The 19,740-nt window shown below is 35.7% G+C and overlaps 1 protein-coding gene across 2 annotated transcripts in view; it reads right to left on the reverse strand.

Annotated features, from left to right (window-relative positions):
* Positions 1–814: 814 nt before the first annotated feature.
* OLFM3 (olfactomedin 3) overlaps positions 815–19,740 on the reverse strand; it is a 52,274-nt gene continuing 33,348 nt past the window's right edge. For both annotated transcript variants that reach the window (XM_062193450.1, XM_062193451.1), the window contains exons 5-6: positions 2,760–2,866; positions 815–1,492 (exon numbers count right to left, since the gene is read on the reverse strand). In XM_062193450.1, coding sequence (XP_062049434.1) covers positions 815–1,492; positions 2,760–2,866 — 785 coding nt within the window. The remainder of the gene's footprint in view (positions 1,493–2,759; positions 2,867–19,740) is intronic.

Here is a 19,740-nt window from a genome sequence, read left to right on the forward strand (position 1 = left end):
ATTTTTACCTTCATTTTCAGTGGATCTGTAAATGGAATAAAATGAAGACTCAATGTAAGATACCTAATTTGACTTTCTGTTTAGTTTACAATACTTATGGAAAGGGATGAGCCAAGAAGATCCTTTTTGTCTACACTTGAACATTTAAATAACTACTGAGAATAAATTTCAGTGTATTTTATAAAAAATAGTACTTGCTTTCACAGAAGTGAAGAGATACAATTGCACGATGGTGGTTACAATGGTAGAAATACATATTGCCAATAAAATGCTAGCAAGAGATTTAAAAATGACTGTACAGCACCTCATCAGAGAATTCTGTTAACAGCAAATTGATTAATACTATTTTTCCATATAAATGAAATCCTTGATATTTTTTAGAAATAAATGGAGGGGGAAGTGCTTTTTCTTAAAATCCTATTTCCTACCAAAATATTTCTTGGTGTGGAGCTAAAGACAGTAAAAAATGACAGAGTTTTAAAAAAAAGACATTTATGCATTTAAGCCACCATTAGTCTCTGACTCTAATATAAGGCAGATCATCAATCATTTGCAAAACTATGACTTTAGCCACTTAAACTCGTTTTAGTGCTTTTCATGACAAGACATGATAGGCCTTGTAAATTTAGGAGTTAAGATGTGTTTCCAACAGATTAACATAGGCTCAGCTATTTTTTTTTTAACACCAACTTTACAATAAAATGTTCTGCTTTGGAGAAATGATGGAAAGTTACAGTAAAGAACAATAGAAGGGGTCCTATAGAGTTTATCACAAATGACACTGTTTATATCAGTGAAAAGAAGTCACGTTTGTTTATGTGTCATCCTCAGTCTTAATGATATGGAAAAGAGTGACATTGAATAGGACCTGGTGACCATTGTTCCAGGCATAAAGAGCTCTATCTCTTGCATTGTAGTCAAGCATGGATATGTGAAAGTATTGGTTATGGAAGGGAATATCTGTGTACTCATAAGTGGAAGTTTTGGTGGAATAGGAATAGTACACCTTGGCTCCAGTTAAGTGGGAGTTGGTGACATACAGTGTCCCACAGATCATGAAAGATTCCCCTGCACTTCTCTTGGGGTAGCCGGTGTTCCAGCTCTTCATCACCTCCAACGTATCTTGGTTAAGCTGGCTGATGACAATATTGCCTGCATTCTGGTTGGTTGCATATATGGCCCACAGCCCGATTTCATCAGCCATTAGATCGATGTCAGAGAATCCACCCCAGGTGTAGGGGTAAACGTTGTGAAAACCAGCATACTCTAGGCTTCGTTGGGCAAGCACTCTCCCCAGATCAAAGCTGTATTTGATGATGATATTACTCTGATACTTGTTAAAATAGAGTGAACCGTTGTAGACAACATGGTTAGTTCCTGCCCACTTGAAAGGGAGATTGTATGTCCTTGATTCAGCCCCACTGACAAAGTCTGCAATTGATTTGTATTCACGGACAATCTTATTGTTAGTATAACTGTCCATGTACCAGACCTAAGAAGGAAAAAAAAAAAAAAGAAATGGGGTGACTAAATTCTGTACTTTTCAAAGAATTCCCAAATAGACAGTTTCACAATTCTCAGGCTCCTGAAACCACATTATCTTACTTTTGACCTGCTGCCTGTGATAACATGAAAACTCTAAAGTTATAAAAATATTGGTATAGTTTATGTGGAAAAGAAACATGAATTTTATTGACTTGAGGTTACTTTTGTTTTTCCTTAATTTTTAGATTTTTGACCACTGAACAAGCCAAACATTTATCAATACAGATTATGTCACTTTATAGATCACAGAAATATATTTAACCTTCAGAAAATTATGTTTATTGCAAACTTTGCTCTGAAAAAAATGGTTGGTATAGTTTTACATATATAACATATCTTCCCTCGTTGGGTACTACAGAACCTTCAAATAACATTTGTTCATTGAACCAGCTTATAGTTACAAATATCTTTTTTATGAATCTGATAAACATTTATTTTTATATAAGAGATATTTATATAATACATCTTTAAAAATATAGTCTATAATTTGGGCACAAGGAAGATTATCACCATAGCATTAAGAAAAAAAAAACAAAGATAGAAAGGGCACCAGCCTAAAGGAGAACTGAAGGAATGACCACTTATTGAGCATTTGTCATATGTGAGGAACTGACAAATACCTTTTAATGAAACTATTTTACTAGTTTAACAACTAGTTTGGATGGAACTCTTGAAAAAACTTAATTTGGATAATGAGTTGCATAATAGAACATATGTTGAGCTATGGTAAATTTTAGCATATTACTTCACATAATGTAGACAATGTCAACTTATTGTCAAAACCTCCCAAAAGTTTTGTTATTTTTTCTTTAAAGTTGTCCTTAGACTCCATGGATATTTTAGCTTATTTAATGAACTGGCTTGGTTTTGAATTTTTCACATATTTAGTGCTATTGTCATTCACATTAATAGCAGTATAGAAAGAATATACTGAAAAATTGGTATGCTTATAATCCATCATTTTTAAACATAAAATAAGATAAAAATTAAGAAATTAGAATCAGTATACTAGTGAATTACAATAGAGAATGTTGTACTAAAATAGGTTCATCAAATATCTTTAGATATATTAATATTATCAAATGGCAAATACTTGTAAATGATGTAATACTTTTTAAGTTGAAACTAATAGCCCTGAAAAATGAATAGTCCAACAGGGAAAATGTGTAAATAAAGCATAGTTCTAAGAAAAGGCATTTGTGGAAACAACATACTCTGTTATTTTTCTCAGATGCTAAAGGATCTGTCATCCAAGCACCAAATCGGGTTCCAGATGTCTTGACTGTAATTGGGCCTGTGATTTTCATCAATTTTCCACATGCTGAAATTAGAGAAACAGAATCCTGTTGAGTAAACATAGCTAACAATTCCAATAGAGACACTCATACCATCAGCAAAGACATGGATTCTAAAAGCAATTTCATGGGATTAATATCACATACTCAGAATGGAAGATCATACTGGGTGCTGTTCATTTAACCAAAATTTGATTGAGTGGTAGTTTTTTCAAACTCTGCAGTTTAAGCTTGCAATTTCAAAGTGAGAAATGATGTGTGCAATCTCGAAATAAATAAATGAGGAAAGTCATTTTCATATCAATTCAGCAGCTGCTTTTTGAAAAGTAATTTATCAGAAAAATTTAAACAAATTGCCAATGGACCTATTGACCTGGTGAACAGCAATGCCTGTCCTTCCCCTGGGTGACTTACATAAGCCAGAAAGAAAGCTACAAGATGATTTTCAGTTTGTGCGAGTGAATAAACAGCTCCCATGATAGATATCCTTATGGAGTAGAGCAATAAAAAATCCAATCACAGTGTGCCTGGAAGAGGTATATTTTTTGAAGGATAAATTCTTGTATAGGGATGGATAGGACAGCCTTGAACATGCAAGGAACACAACCCCCAAAATTCAAGCCCTGAGACTTATAAGTCATATGCAGTAGAAGAGGTAGGGATGTAATATATGATGAAAAAATAATGACTTACATGAAATGTTTGATATTTTTCCCAGTATGGCTATAAATAAAATCCCAAGAATGGCTTGGGCTTCATAAATTTCAGGAGCAAAATCAAACAAATCCAGGCCTTTTTACACTACTTTAAAAATAGGAAACTTTAAGTCATTTGCTTCCCACATTATCAAGAACTATATGACTAACAGTAAATGCTGACTTTTGTGTCCTTTTCTGTCCAGAAACTTCTTACATTGATATACAATCCACTTCACTATTTTTAATTTTAATTTTTGTGCTTTTGCAGTCTTTTCCAAAAACTATTTTTGCTTACACTTTCCCTTTCTTGCATAATTTTGTAGCTTCAGGTCTTATGTTTAGGTGTTTGACAAGCTCATTTTTTTTTTTTTTGCATATGGTAAGATGTAGGAACCTAATACCATTTTTCCTACATAAAATGCATGTATATATAGCGACAAAAAATTTTAAAAAGTTTTATCAGCACGGTTTATTGGAAAGATTGTACTTTCTCTGTGTTATGTTCTTGGCATATTTGTAAAAATCATTTTGCAGGCACTGTGCATGAGGATTTATTTCTGGATTCTCTGTTTTTTCCATTGCTGTGGGTTCCTGTTTTTATGCCAGTACCATGTTGTTTGGTAACTGCAGCTTTGTAGTATGTTTTAAAGGTAGACAAAGACACATTGTAATAGTTCTAGCAATTTCAACCACCTCAGGATCACTTTGACTCTCCTGGATCTTTTGTGGGTCCATATGAATTTTAGGATTGATTGTCTATTTCTGTAAAGAGCGTCATTAGTACTTGAAAGGGGATTACATTGAACCTGTACATTGTGTTAGGGACTATGGTCATTGTTATACTAATTCTTCCAATCCATGACCATGAATATCTTTCCATTTTATTTAGATCCTCTATAATTTCTTTTCTTTTAGAGATCTTCAACTTCACAGGTTAAATTTATTCCTGTTTTATTTTTTGTAGCTATAGTGAATAAGAGTTTATTGATTTACTATATCAGTAAGTTCATTGTTGATGTAAAAAACTACTATTGTTTTTGTATAATGATTGTGTATTCTGTGATTTCACTAAATTTATCAGTTTTAACAGATTTTCAGTGGACTATTACAGTTTTTTATGTCTTTCAATAGAGTAATGAATAATGTTCTGTATTTAAAACGAGCTATTATCCAGGTATAAAGGAGAATGGAATCTTGTCAATTTGCAGCAAAAAGGAAATAACTGAAAGACATATATAAGTGAAATAAACAAGGCACAGACAAGTACTATAAATTCTCATTCATATTTGAAAGCTAAAATTGGGCTATCTGAACTTAAAATAGTGATTTATAGAGCTAGAAACAAAGATGAGGAAAGGGAGACACAGGAAGTTGAATGACAGATAGAAGGATTATGTTTTAGTAGTCTACAGTACAGTGTGGTAATCACAGATCGCATTAACAGAATAACAGTACCTTCTATATATTGTGAAGAACTAAGAGAGGGAACTCAAAACCTCCAGACATAAAGAAGTGACAAGGAAATGAGAATGATGATTTTCAGATTCGATCAGTACATGTTGTATGCCTATGTTGAAATATCACACTGTTGTGTATAAATATGAATAATTACTATACATTAATACTTTTTATAAAAGTAAAACATTGATTTCTGGTCTAAATAAAGGAGTGTCTGCAGGCTGGCGCTGTGGCGCATTAGGTTAATCCTCCTCCTGCGGCGCTGGCATCCATATGGGCGCCGGTTCTAGTCCTGGCTGCTCCTCTTCCAATCTAGCTCTCTGCTGTGGCCTGGGAAAGCAGTGGAGGATGGCCCAAGTCCTTGGGCCCCTGTACCCACATGGGAGACCAGGAGGAAGCACCTGGCTCCTGGCTTCTGATGGGCACAGCTCCGGCCGTGGTGGCCATCTGGGGAGTGAACCAGCAGAAGGAAGACCTTTCTCTCTGTCTCTTCGTCTCACTGCCTGTAACTCTACCTCTCAAATAAATAAATAAAATCTTAAAAAAGAGTGTCTGTTCCTAAATATTTATACCATTTTTTCTGTTTATTTATTTTAGTCTTGTTTCATGTATCTTCTATTTTCCTTTGTCTATGATCAAAATGTATAACTTGTAGTTAGTTCTTATTGGTTATTCTGTGCTTAGAAAAAATACCCAAAGCAAATCAGAGGCAAAGATGACTGCAGCTTGAAGTTTATTTTGGCTCGTTTTTCTCTATATGTGCTCCTTATGGGAATAATTTACAATTGGCAGAATAATAAGTAGTGCAGGTAGGAAGTCAATGCATGGTAACTACTAATTTAGTAATCCCTAGCATTTCAAGAAACCTGAATTGAATAATTTTTCCCTGTTTAAAGAAATTGAATGTGATGGCATCTTTACACGATATAATGAGTTACATTATAATTTATTCAGACCTGATAAAGAGGCCAATTTTTCAGAAGACTTTATGGCATTATCTGCATTAAATAGCAAGACTTTGGGTTAAACATATTTGAAGTAAGTCAGCTCAACTTTTGGTACATAAATGAACAGCCTATGATTACAGAAGTATCAAATTGAACTAGTAAAACATTAGCATATTTTGAGTGGACCTCATTGAGTATAATACCTGAATATGCAATAAATAAAGTAATATAATCTTTAAAGACAACAAGTAAATATTACTAATTAAACAGGTGATAACAGCATGAAAATACCAAATGTGTGTAGGTTGTAATGAACAGAAAACACCACCCTCTTCCAATACTCAGCACAAAATGAAATAGGTGATTTTTTCTTTAATCCTGAGAAAGTAATACTGGCTTGAGATGAAGGACTAAAACATGATTTTTCCTTTTCCATGATCTCACCGAAATAACAGTAAAGGAGTAAAACACAGAAAAAACAACAAACACATAAACCCAAAATGAAGAGAATGGTCTAAGATCTATCAGTGTGACAGCTTTAACAAATTTCTAGAAGGCAGGGGAGATGGAGAGTGACCATCAAGTTCTGAGGAACGGTAAGGTGCAGCACTGTCTGTGAAGGGGAAGTCAACCGGGGAGGGAAACACACAACCTTGAAAAAGAGAAGTAAGGGACTCAGACCCACAGGGACACAGGTGTTGGGAATGAGACAGGGCCTTGACAACAGGGCTGCTGAAGAATTCGTGCCTACAGAGCAACTGATTCCCTTTTTGTTCATAGCTACAGGACTCCAGGAGACAGGTTTTAAATGGTGTCTACACGGTTGTGCTGACTACACGAAGACTTATGCCAGCTGACACAGGTATTGGATGCACAGAACAAAGCCTCCTGCATAATGACGTGGGTACTCACCCTGCCTGCTTGCCATGAACAGAGCTGCCATGCCTAACTTAAATACAGAAGGTTTTGAAGATGTATTGTTCAAGTCTTTAAAATTAATGGATAATCAAGAATAATAAGATATTTTAAAAAAACTGTGTAACAGGAATAATCATGGTAAATGTACAATGAAATCAGGGCCCCAGTAAAAGATAATACAGAGAGTTTAGAGAGCAGAAGATACCCCAGTATTTTCAGAAAGATTTCTGTACTGTGTACTGCATATTGGAAAAGGAAAACACACCCACAAGAACCACTGGAAACAAGAATATGATTACATTTAAAAATGAATAGATTTGAAGAAAAATGTATCCCTCAAAATAAAACTAAAAATATGGAAGAAAATAGAATCAGTTCCCAAAGTCCAACACCTCAAGAACAGGTCTACAGAATGAAAGGAGTAAAAAAAGGAGTGGAGAAATTTGTCAAAGAAATTTTCTTAATTATTAAATTATTAATTATTAAATTAAAGGAAAATGTTCTTAAATATTATAAGGATATACCTTAACAAACAAAAACAAGATCTGCATCTAAATTATCACTAGGAAATATAAGATTAAGAATAAATTGAAATGAAAACCTTTCAAAGAATATGAGCTTTTCACAAACAAATGTACAGAAACAACATTGCAGTTGGGCTTCTTGTCACCAGTCATGGAAGATTGCTGGAAGACAATAATTAGGTACTTTATATTTAGGGAAAAAATCAACAGAAGATATGAAAAGAATACTTCCTGAAATATTAGTCCTCCAAAAGTGTAGCTATAATGCATTCTTTCCTAGGAAGTTCTTTGAGGATATATAACAGCAAACGAAGTGAGTAAAGTGACAGGAGACAAGAGAACAGGAAAACAAGGACTTCCTGTCCCAGGCTTACACCTGCGCTAACATTGAGCCTTGAGAACCAGTAGTCCAGAATGGACAAGAAAGCTGAGAGGTATCTGAAATCAATGAAGGCAGACTGTACGATGTCCTCTAGAACAACTGGGTGTGGCAAGGCAATAATTGGCGCAGAAGAAGAAGTCATCTGAACTTAACTCTCGTGTATTCTTTGAATTGCAGAGATATTAAAATATTTCACTTAGAGACTAGGAGAGTATGTCTGAGTTGCCAGTTAGCTGCCAATTAATTATGCATGCATTGTCATAATAATATAAACACTCATGTTTAACTTGCAGAATCCACCTACAAACTCATTACAGAATATTTGGGAGACATTTCATCTGTTCTGTGAAAGGCAAAGACAAAACATTTCTAGTCAGGATAACAGAAAAAAGGTAAAGCTCACAATGTTACGGAATTATAAAATGTGATATGAGAATATAAGTCATATAGGGCGTAGCCATCTTCATATTTAAAATATCTGATCATAAGAGATTTTCCTGTAGTTGAATAAAAAATAGTGACTATTTAAACGTGAGGCTTGAAGTTATAAAATTAATTAGGGTGAAACTGCAAACAGTTGTAAAGGCCTGTCATGAGGAGAAATGAAACAAGGAAAGTGGAGTTTACTAAGTAATCTAAATCTTCATCGTACAGAGCAATAAGCAATGTCTAAAAGTGATAAACCAAAAACAATTGGAAAAATAAGCATATTACTAGAAATACGGGATTAACCAGAAGCCCTACAGCTAAATTGTTCAATGTGGTTGCCTCTAGAGAACAGAGCTGAAAAAAGGAAACTGTTGGTTTTCATTTAGAGCCTTTTTCCTTGTAACTACACAATTTTCTAGCCATGTGTGCATAATATTTACATTATTATTTAAAAAGGTTAAAATAGCTGCAAAAACTTAATAGCTATTAAATTGCCACAGTAAAAATCACATTTATTTATTGCCTATTGAAAAATTACTTCCAGGTTTTATATGCCGTGCTTCCTTGCTGAGCTAAGACACAGGTAGAAATGGGGATGTAAACAGGCTTCAAAATTAGAAGCTCTGAATAGTCTATGTTTTAATTGGGTTTGCATTCTGTAAGACTAGATTGAAGACTGATGTTGTATTTTTCAGGATTCTAGCTCTATGCTACAATTGACAAGTCAATATCTTTCTTTTAACCCTTTCAGCCTTACAAAACTAGCATACTTACTCTGCATTAAAACATTTATCAGTTAATTTAATACAGATGTCAACAAAGGCTAATGAGTTATTGCAGTCACTAGTACATGTTTAGGAGCTATATTAAAAGATGTTTTGCACATTATTCAAATAGAATTAATGTTCATTTTAATTCAAAGTAGTTAAGTGATTTTGATCTTGGGAAAAATATGCTTTTGTTGAAGACCCATCAGTTATGATGTGGGGTGGGGGCAAGAGCATTAGTGTAAAACATCTTAAAGCATTTATTGAAAATGAATGATCTTTCAAGATCATTTGAAAAAATACATAGAATCCTAGAAATCAGTTAACTAAATTTGTTCAAGATACAGATCAATATAACATCTCAACTATGACACATAAATGTAATAGGAAGTTCATCCTCAGAAAACTTTATGCCCAGAGTATATAGGCAAATGAGAAGGCAAGCAGTATGGGATTACGGTGGCTTCAAGTTGTTTCTGTATTGAAGATGAATAGAGATTTGATAGTTACAGAATTTTGCTTACCATTTTAGATGGCTAAATTATATTATGAAACATTCAACCTGCCTTATTAGCAAAATGCTCTTTTCTCCACAGGTAGCCTTCATTGGACAGACTAAAATATGATATAGACAAAGCAAAAATATATTAACCTCCACGCTTCAAATATATGCACATTCTGTACACTGATAAATTTACTGGGTTTCTATAAGTAGAAATTCACTTTAATATGAATAGAATTGGGTGGGTTAGTAAAAATCTAAAAAAGAACTGTCTTGAATTGCGCCATGGTGCTCATCTAATCAATGCTGTCAAACAACCCTCAGCATACAGCAGTGGCCTGGGGCGTCCTGGCTTTGGTGGTGACTGACTTGGACCCAGTATTGTCTATGACAGTTAAGGGACACTATTGAGACTCAGGTTACTTAGATCCATAATTAGGATTCCTATGATGGCTTGAAAGCTTCTGAGATCTACAATAAAAACTTTGGTGGAGGCACATTGGGCTCATCTACTAGGTGGATGCCTGAATCCCATATCAGAATTCTTGAGATCCAGTTCTTTCTCTGCTTCAGATCCAGCTTCCTATCAGCATGTTGCCTGGGAGGCAGCAGTTTAGAGCTCAAGTACTTGAATCCCACCACCCATATGGGAAATCCAAACGGAGTTAATGGCTCTTGGTTCTGACCTTGGTCCAGCCCTTTGCAGTTATTTGGAGTGAACCAGCAGATGAAAGCTCTCTGTCTCTTTCAGTTGCTTTGCCTTTCAAAAAATGACACACACACACACACACATAAAGACTTCACTTTCTCCTTATAATCATTTTGATGAAATATGCTAGATAGTAAAAAAAAAAAAACAGTTACTGTCTAAACATTTTAGCATTCATTTATGACAATTTATTTTGTACCAGGCCTATGCTAGGTGCTGGGAATGTAGATGAACAGGGAGACAGGATACATCTTGCGTTGTAACTTTTGTGACGGAATTATTTCAGAAAACATTTTACTGAGAAGAAAAGGTTGTAGCATTGAGTACAGTGAATATTTGTAGATATTAAAAACAAATTATATAAATTCAGCCCTGAGTAGCATAACATAAAGTTGCACTTCTTCCATTAAGACAGCTTTGTTAGATAAGCTGAAATATATCTTAAGTCAAATTTATCTCTACTTTCCTTCTGTAAAACATTCCCATAAACTGTAAAACACAGACACAAGTTTAACTGTCTCACATAATTTGTTTCCTGAGAAATATGAAGGTCGATGTCTAGAAATATAGATCTAGACAAATAGATCAGAAATTAATTTCTTCCCAGTTTTCACTGATTTGGTAGTGCACTCATGTCTTGGTACTAATTATCTGTTTTTAAAATTAATTTTTAAAGATTTATTTATTTATTTGAAAGTCATTATTGCATAGAAGACAAAGGGAAAGAGAGAGAGAGAGAAAGAGTGAGAGAGAGAGATCTTCCATCTGTTGGTTTACTTCAGTGGTCACAATAGCCAGGGCTGAGCTAGGACTTCTATCCAAGCCTCCCATATGGGTTGCAGGGGCCCAAGCACTAGGGCCATCCTGCACTGCCTTTTCCAGGCCATTAGCCGGGAGCCGAATCAGAAGCAGAAAAGCTGCAACATAAACCAGAATTTATATGGGATGCCAGTGTTGCAGGCGGTGGCTTTACAGGCTGCAACATAATGTGAGCCCCAGTGGTAATTATCTTGTGTGTATGAAGGAGAATTATCCTTACATTCTAGTAAGTCAGTATAATTTTATATACTTTAACCTTTCAATGATTGTTTTTAAGGTTTATTTATTTGAAACTCAGAGTTATAGAAAGAGAATACACAGATAGGAATCTTTCATCTGTTAGTTCAGTCCCCACATGACTCAAACGACTGGGTCTGGCCCAGGCCAAAGCTAGGAGCCAGGAACTTCCTCCAGGTCTGCCACCTGAGTGCAGGGGCCCAGGGACTTGGGCCATCTTCTGCTGATTTCCCAGGCACATTAGCAGGGAGCTGAATTAGAAGTGGAGCAGCTGGGGCTTGAACTTCTGGGCATATAAGATGCAGGTGCTATAGTTGTGGCTTAACCAGCTGCACCATAGCACCGGCCCCGTGCCTAGGATTTTAAGTTAATGCAAACAATTTTAAATATATACTTCTGAAACCATGTGGTCTGCCTCCACATTAAGTCTCTAGCCAGGAAAAATCCTATGAATATGTATGAACTTTGCATTTCACATTCTCTGATTTGCCTATGAGTAACCCTCTCTCCATCATGCATCCTTCATGTCTATCATCCATTGGATCACTCCCATCTTTGCAGTGAATCACAGCATGCAATGACAGTCTTTGTCTTTCTAACACCTTCTTGTATTTTACCTCACCAAAGTCATAACTTCTGAGTAAACAAATTTGGGGGGCTGGCGCTGTGGCACAGTGGATTAACACCCTGCCCTGAAGAACTGGGATCCCATATGGACACCGGTTTGAGACCCAGCTGCTCCACTTTCGATCCAGCTCCCCGCTAATGTGCCTGGGAAAGCAGTAGAAGATGGCCCAAGTCTTTGCATCCATGCACCCATGTGGGAGACCTGGAAGAAGCTCCTGGCTCCTGGTTTTGGATTGGGATCAGCGTAGCTCTGGCCATTGCAGCCAACTGGGGAGTGAACCAGTGGATGGAAGACCTATCTCTCTCTCTCTCTCTCTCTGTGTCTCTCTCTGTCTCTACCTCTCCTCTCTCTGTATAACTCTGACTTTCAAATAAATAAATGAATCTTTAAAAAAAACAAATTTTGTAGTATCATTCAAAGAAGTATACTTGAAGTAAATAGTGCACCAAAGTATTAACAATTTAAATATACACGTGCATCTTAAATGATTCACTTTCTTAATCTTAAGTAGCTAGTACATTAAAAATTTTGGACTCCAGAGCAACAACTTGTTTAATGCTCAGAATAATTCTCTGATAATTATGCATGGGAATACCTTTTACTTTTAATTGAGTTGTTGACAAAATGTTCTGTTTAAAGTTCCTCTACCAGGCTGGCACTGTGGCATAGTGGGTAAAGCCACCACCTACAGTGCTGGAATGCCATATGGGCACCAGTTCCAGTCCTGGCTGCTCTACTTCCGATCCAGCTCTCTGCTATGGCCTGAGAAAGCGGTGGAAGATGGCCCAAGTGCTTGGGCCCCTGCACCCACGTGGGAGACCTGGAAGAAGCTCCTGTCTCCTGGCTTCAGATCAGCCCAGCTTTGGTCATTGCAGTCATCTGGGGAGTAAACCAGCAGATGGAAGACCTCTCTCTCTCTCTCTCTCTTCTCTCTCTCTCTTTCTCTGTCTCTCTGCCTCTGCTTCTCTGTAACTCTATCTTTCAAATAAATAAATAAATCTTTAAAAAAAATAAAAAGTTTCTCTTTATGGGGATTTGGTGGAGTGGTCAAGGTGCCACTTGGGATTCTGCATCCACATGTTCAAATGCTACTCCCAACTTGAGAGGCAGCAAGTGTGACTCAAGTTTCTGGGTTTTTGCCACACATATGGGAGGCCTGGATTGAATTCTAGGCTACTGGCTTTGGTCTGGCCCAATCTAGCTGTTGTGGGCATTTGAGGAGAGAACTAGCAGGTGAATAATTTCTCTGGATCTGTCTCTATTTTTCATTCTGTACTCTGCATTTCAAAATAAGTGAAAATAAGTAAATAAAACTATTTAAAAACAGAAGCCAGCATTGTGGCATAGTGGGTAAAGCTGCTGCCTGCAATGCCGGCATCCTATATGGGAGCCAGCTTATGTTCTGGCTGCTCCACTTCTGATCCTATTCCCTGCTAATTGCCTGGGAAAGGCAGTGAAGGGTGGTTCAATTGCTTGGACCCCTGCCACCCATGTGGAAAACCTAGATGAAGCTCATGGCTTCTGACTTCAGTCTGGCTCAGCCCTGGCTGTCACAGCCATCTGGAGAGTGAACCAATGGAAGCAAAATGTCTCCATCTCTTCCTCTATCTCTGTTACTCTGACTTTCAAATATATAAATAAACCTCTAAGAATTTTTAAAAATAAAGTAGCTCTTTCTTAGATGAACTTGGTGGAATGATTATTGGCTAATTGACTCTTTTAATGTGTTTGGTGGGAGTAATTGATTCATCAGTCAACCCTACCTAAGAGAGCAAACCCTTAGATGACTAAAAAAGGCTTTTGGATATGGAGTTTTTCATTCAGTCACCCATTTATTCATTGCTTCAGGTAAAATTTATTGAGTAGCAAGCACTGTGTTAGATACTGAAGTTACAGTGAAAAGCAAGACTTGATACCTCCGTTCTTGGAAATCTTACATTTTCATGGAAAAAGAGAGAGTAGATAAACAAGCAAATGAGCTAAATGTGTAAGGTAGGAATAAATGTAATATAGACATTTAAATAGAGCAATTTGATAAACAGTGACTACGGGACTGCTTGAGACTGGGGACCAATGAGTAGGGAAGACCTCTCAGAGAGCATGATATTTAAGCTGAGATCCAAATGACAAGAAGTCAGCCACGGACTCATAAGTTGGAAGGAAAGATACTTGGCTGTCTAGTTTATCCAGTGGATTGGCATTTCATTAGATTTAGCCTTTTAGTGCTCAGCTTTGTAAGGCATCATCTTAAAGTGGTGGGGAGGGGTCAAAGGTTAAAATGTGTGACTGCCTAGATTTGGATCCTGATTCTATCCATTTCTCTGAGGAATATGAATGGTTTCTAACCCTCTCAGTAACAACATATATCTCAAAGTATTATTGAGAATATTAAATGAGACTTTCATACTAAGGGTTTAGTATAGTGTTTGATATGTATTGGCAAACTGAAGAAATATTAGCTATTACTATGGTTCTTGCAAGAGGCTAAAGTCTGGAAAATACTGGTGAGTTAAGAGAAACCCAAGACCACAGTACATAGAACACTCATGGAAAAGAAGATGTTGTGGGGATGAATAGTATAGTTTATGAAGTCTGTAAATCAGAGTGAATGTTTGAATTTATTCTAGATACTATTGAAAGCCATTGGAGAATACATTTTTTTAAAAAAAGAATACATTTTTTAAAAAGATCACGTGCTGTATGGGAAATTACAAAGGGGTTAGAAAGTAGGCAGGAAGTCCTATTAGGAGGTTATCACATTGGTTCAGGTGAGCAATGATGGAAACTGTGATGGGTCTGAGAAAAGCAGGTAGTTTGGGGTATATTTTCAAGGGTAAAATTGTCAGGACTAAGCCTTGGATTAGATGTGAGGATGGAGAGTAAAAGGGGATATAAAAATATCAACTAAAATTATTATAAGATAGCATAGGCATTTTTGGTTTGTCCAGATATGTAGATTATATTGTCATTTACTCAGATGAGATGGCTGGGAGAGTAACAGGTTGGGAGGAAGAATCAAGAATCCAGCATGGCTATTTCTGGTTGTTCATGGGCACTGTACATGCCAATAGAGATCATATATAAAACTAGCAGGCAGACACTCTTTGAAGAAAGAGTTTTGACAGTTTTCAGTGTAATGACAATAGTGAAAGCCAAACACCACACATTATCTTTGAGTGAGGGCATATACAGAGAAAACAAAGGTATCCAGAACAGATCTACAAATCAAAATATTTATGAAGCCCAGCAAAGGAGCCTGATAAGAAACTGTGAGTGGGATAGAAAAATAGTGTAGAATTCATAAATCCCAAAGAAGAAAGGATGTGGTATTCACCCATAGTAAATACTACAGAGATGTCTAGCAAATAAGATAGAAGAAATAATCATGACATTGGACAAGAAGTCACTGGTGATCACAGAACTCAAATGGAGAGTAGTAAGAGCCAAATTTGGATTGTAATTGATTTGCAACATTTATAAGCAAAGTAGCAGCTATAAAAGATACTTCTAAGGGAGAAGAAATAGGGAAACATAAAGAAACATAAAGAAATTTTTCCCATTATCCTGATGTTACTGCTGTTATATATGAATGGGCTTTTTTATATAAGAATAATATAGTTGAGAGGGAGATTTAAAATGTGCCAGTTTTGTACAGAAAATTAGACATGTAGACAAATGGAACAGAAGAGAAACTTCAGGAATCAATCCCTGTATCTATAACCAACTAGTTGTTGACAATGGAGCTAAAATCTATCCAGGGAGTAAGGGAAGCCTCTTCAATAAATGGTGCAAAAAATTGGATCTCTGTGTGCAGAAAAATGAAATAAGACCCTTACCTTACACCTTATACAAAAATAAACTAAAATGGATCAAGAATCTAAATTTATGACCTGGTATTATAAATTACTAGAGTAGAATATTGGAGAAATTGCAAGACATTGGTAGAGGCAAAAACTTTTTGGAAAAGATTCCACTAACACAGGCAATCAAAGTAAAATCAGACAAATGGGATTATATTATGCTAAGAAACTTTGTTACTGGGAAAGTAACACTTAACAAAGTAACGAGACAACTGACAGAATGGGAGAAAGTATTTGCAATCTGCAACTGATAAAAGATTAATATCTAGAATCTATAAAGAGCTCAATAAATTCAACAACAAAACAATCCCATTAAGAAATGGGCAAAGGACTTGAACAGGCATTTTTCAAAATTATTCAAATGATCAACATACATATGAAAAAAAACATGCTCAGGATCAGTAGCCATCAGTGAAATGCAAATCAAAACCATAATGAGATTTCACTTCACCTCAATTAGAATGGCTCTCATACAGAAATCAACAAACAAGAAATGCTGGTGAGGATGATGCTGTTGGTGGTAATGAAAATAGCACAGATGTTGTGAAAGACAGTATGGAGATACCTCTGAAAGCTGAAAATAGATTTACCATATGAACCAGCAATCCCAGTCCTGGGAATTTACCCAAGGGAAATGAAATCGGTGTATAAAAGAATTATCTGTACCCCCATGTTTATTGAAGCTCAATATACAATATCTAAGATATGAAATAAAGCCAGATGTCCATCAAATGATGACTGGATAAAGAAATTATGGCATGTACTACTCAGCCATAAAAAAAGAATGAAATTCTGTCTTTTGCAACAAAATATATGCAACTGGAAACCATTATACTTAGTGATATAAGTCAGTCCCAAAAAGACAAATATCATATATTTTCCCTGATCTGTGGTAACTATTAGAGTAACAAAAATGTAATGTATAAGAGTGAAATTGACATTTTGAGCTTAAATGTTTGTTTATAGCCCTTGTCTCTACTGTTGAGGAATGATTTTTTTATCTTCTTACTATTTGTCAAATTCTTTATGTAGTGTAGAGTTAATCTTATGAGTATAAAGTAAACTGAAAATAGATCATTGTAAAAAGTAAGGAATTAAGGGGGAAGAAGGAAGAAGAATGGGAGTATGGGCAGGACGGAGGGTAAGGTGGGAAGTATCACTATGATCCTAAATCTGTATATATGAAATATGTGAAATTTGTTTCTCTTAAATAAAATTTTAAAAAACTATACTGAAAGTAATCTAGTAGTAGAGAGGGAGAAACTGATAATGTGAAAGAGAATAATTAAATGAAGTTCAAGAGCAGATGGTTACTTAATCTGTTTAGTAACCATGAATAATCACGACTCTTTCTATCCTTGTGTATTTGTATGTTTTTGTCTGTTCTTACCTCTGGTAATTTCCCAGAATATGTTCTTTGTGCAGTATATTTTATCCAGGTTAAAAAAACTAAGGTGGGAATTAGAAAATCTAGTTTATAATCTAGACTATTGTGTAATGCTGGAAAATGCATTCATTCTTTGGAATGGAGTAATGGAGTGTCTTTATCTATAAAATGAAAATTCTAAAGCATGATATTTTCATTTTTTTATAAAAAAGGATTTATTTATTTGCTCATTTATTTCACAGAGAGAGAGAGCAGCATGGAAGGTGAGAGAGACAGAGAGATATATTCTATAATCTAGTTCACCACATAAATGCTCACAAGAGTCAGAGTAGGGCATGCCTAAGGCCCAAAACTAGGAACTCCATATGGGTCTCCAACATTGGTGGCGGTGACCCAAGTATAGGGCCACAACTGCCTCCCTCCCTGGTGCACTAGCAGGAAGCAAGATGAGAAAAGAAGGTGGAACTTGACATTTTATTTTTTAAAACACATGAACACAGTCATCATCGACATCATGTACCTTTATTCCCAGAAGTAAAAATCAAAAAGACCTCCCATTGTTGATTCTTCCCAGCAGAATCTTCCCCTACAAATGCTTCTTATCTTCCTATGTTAAAATAATGGTGCCAAATTAAGTTATGAAAATTAAATTTGGAAAGATTTATAAAATTTCTTTTCATTATAATTTTTGTAGACTTTAGTGTTACAGAAACACAGGTAAACTCAGATTCTAACAGAGCACACAAAATACAAAAATAAAGTAAAATAAGCAGTCAAAAAATCATTTCTATTTCTCAGATTCTCCAAACTAGCTTTTGTTCAAACACATCATTATCTTTTTCAGTTTACTCCTGCTTCCAATGAGGAAAACTGTAGCCGACAGAAATGATAACTTCCTCAAATGCTTAGAAGACAAATATTCCTGCAAAGGCAGATGGGAAACAAGGAAGTTAGGAGTCTTGCTTCATTGATTTTCTCCTGTTACGATCTGCTGTATGTCGTCTGACACAGGAAAACCTTACTATTTATAACATATTGCCTATGTATATATTATATATTCAGAAAACATACTGAAGAGGTAATTGAGGAAAGTGACCATTTTGTTTTGCCGATGATTATTATACACCAAATTTTTATGATAAGTCACAATCCATATTTATCAATCAGTAGCCCAGGAAAAGATATCATTTGGGATTCATCAGGATGATCAGATGTTTGGATCAACAAAGCGTAGAAACCATCTGTCCTCTCTGTTGTTCATTTCTTTAATATGCAATTGTATTTTATAGTATCTGGGACTAGCGACTTCTAGATGGATTTGAATCCTAAGAACACGTCCATTTATGTAAATGAAATTGAATAGTGAATGTAATTATGTATAGAATGTTGTTTCTTTGTACTTAGACCACTGGAGAATCCAGTGGCCTTAAGAAGTAAGCCTATTTATTAAAGATATATAAAGTAAATTTCCTTCTATCATGCATCTTGTAATACAATTTCTTTATATTATTTAACATTTTATTTGCATATAATTATGCAGGTGAGGTGCAAATGGGGATAAGAACAAAGAATGCCATACTGGCATAAGTATCAAAAAGAATTCCCATAGTTATCTGGTAAATGGGGTGGAGAATAATACAACTCTATCTAAACAATTCCAATTTTGCAAATGCAATTTTATCTTTCCAATCATTTAGAGAATTTCCTGAATTCTTCCTTTTACCTTTTCTGGGAAAAATATCTATGAATTTATCTTTAGGGAGAGACCTATTTAACAACCAAATGAAGAACTGTAATTGAGGAAAATGTTAGAGAAGAGGAAAGAGTAATGATAAATCGATTTATGGTAAAATTTATCAATTGCCCAAAAATGTGGCCTAAATAACTAGGTTCCCGAGTTCTAACATAATGAATCATCAGCTGCATGGACACTGGAGAAGCTGCCATTGCTGTTAATACCTAGAATCTGGGGGACAATAATTATATGATGACTGCTTTGAAGTTCTCCTCAAATTACTTTGAGGGACTATTCTTGTAAATGTCTTCTAATTCATTTCTTTTTTTTTTCATGATTTATTTATTCATGCGAAAGACAATGTGAAATTGAGAGAAAGAGAGAGGGAGAGAAGAATAAGAATAGAAGAAGAAGAAGGAAAAGGAGAAGAAAAAGAGGTGGAGGAGAGGAGGAGGAGAAACAAAAGAGAGAGAAAAGAGAGAGAGAGAGAGAGAGAGAAATGCCCACAAAGGCCAAGAGCTGGACCAGGCAGAAGCCAGGAGGCAGGAGCTCCATCCAGGTCTCCCACATGGATGCAGGGGCCCAAGAACCCAGGCCATCTTCTGCTGCTTTTCCCAGTCCATTAACAGGGAGCTGGATTGGAAGTGAACCAGCACTCATCAGGGATGCTTTTACCTTCTATGCCAGGTAGCAGGTAAGAGGTGAAACCTTTACCTGCTACGCCACAGCAACAGCCACAAATATCTCTTTATTTAAGTAATAAGTAGAACAGAGACTTAGGTGTTTTGTGATAAGATTGTATTGCCAGGAAAGGAAGAAAAGATGGCAACAAAATCAAAGCTGAATAAAGGCCATACTTTTGTTATCTTTTTTAATAGCTATGTTTTCTATTTGATATAC

Source organism: Lepus europaeus, chromosome 5 (assembly GCF_033115175.1).
Source record: "Lepus europaeus isolate LE1 chromosome 5, mLepTim1.pri, whole genome shotgun sequence".
Classification (NCBI taxonomy): Eukaryota; Metazoa; Chordata; class Mammalia; order Lagomorpha; family Leporidae; genus Lepus; species Lepus europaeus.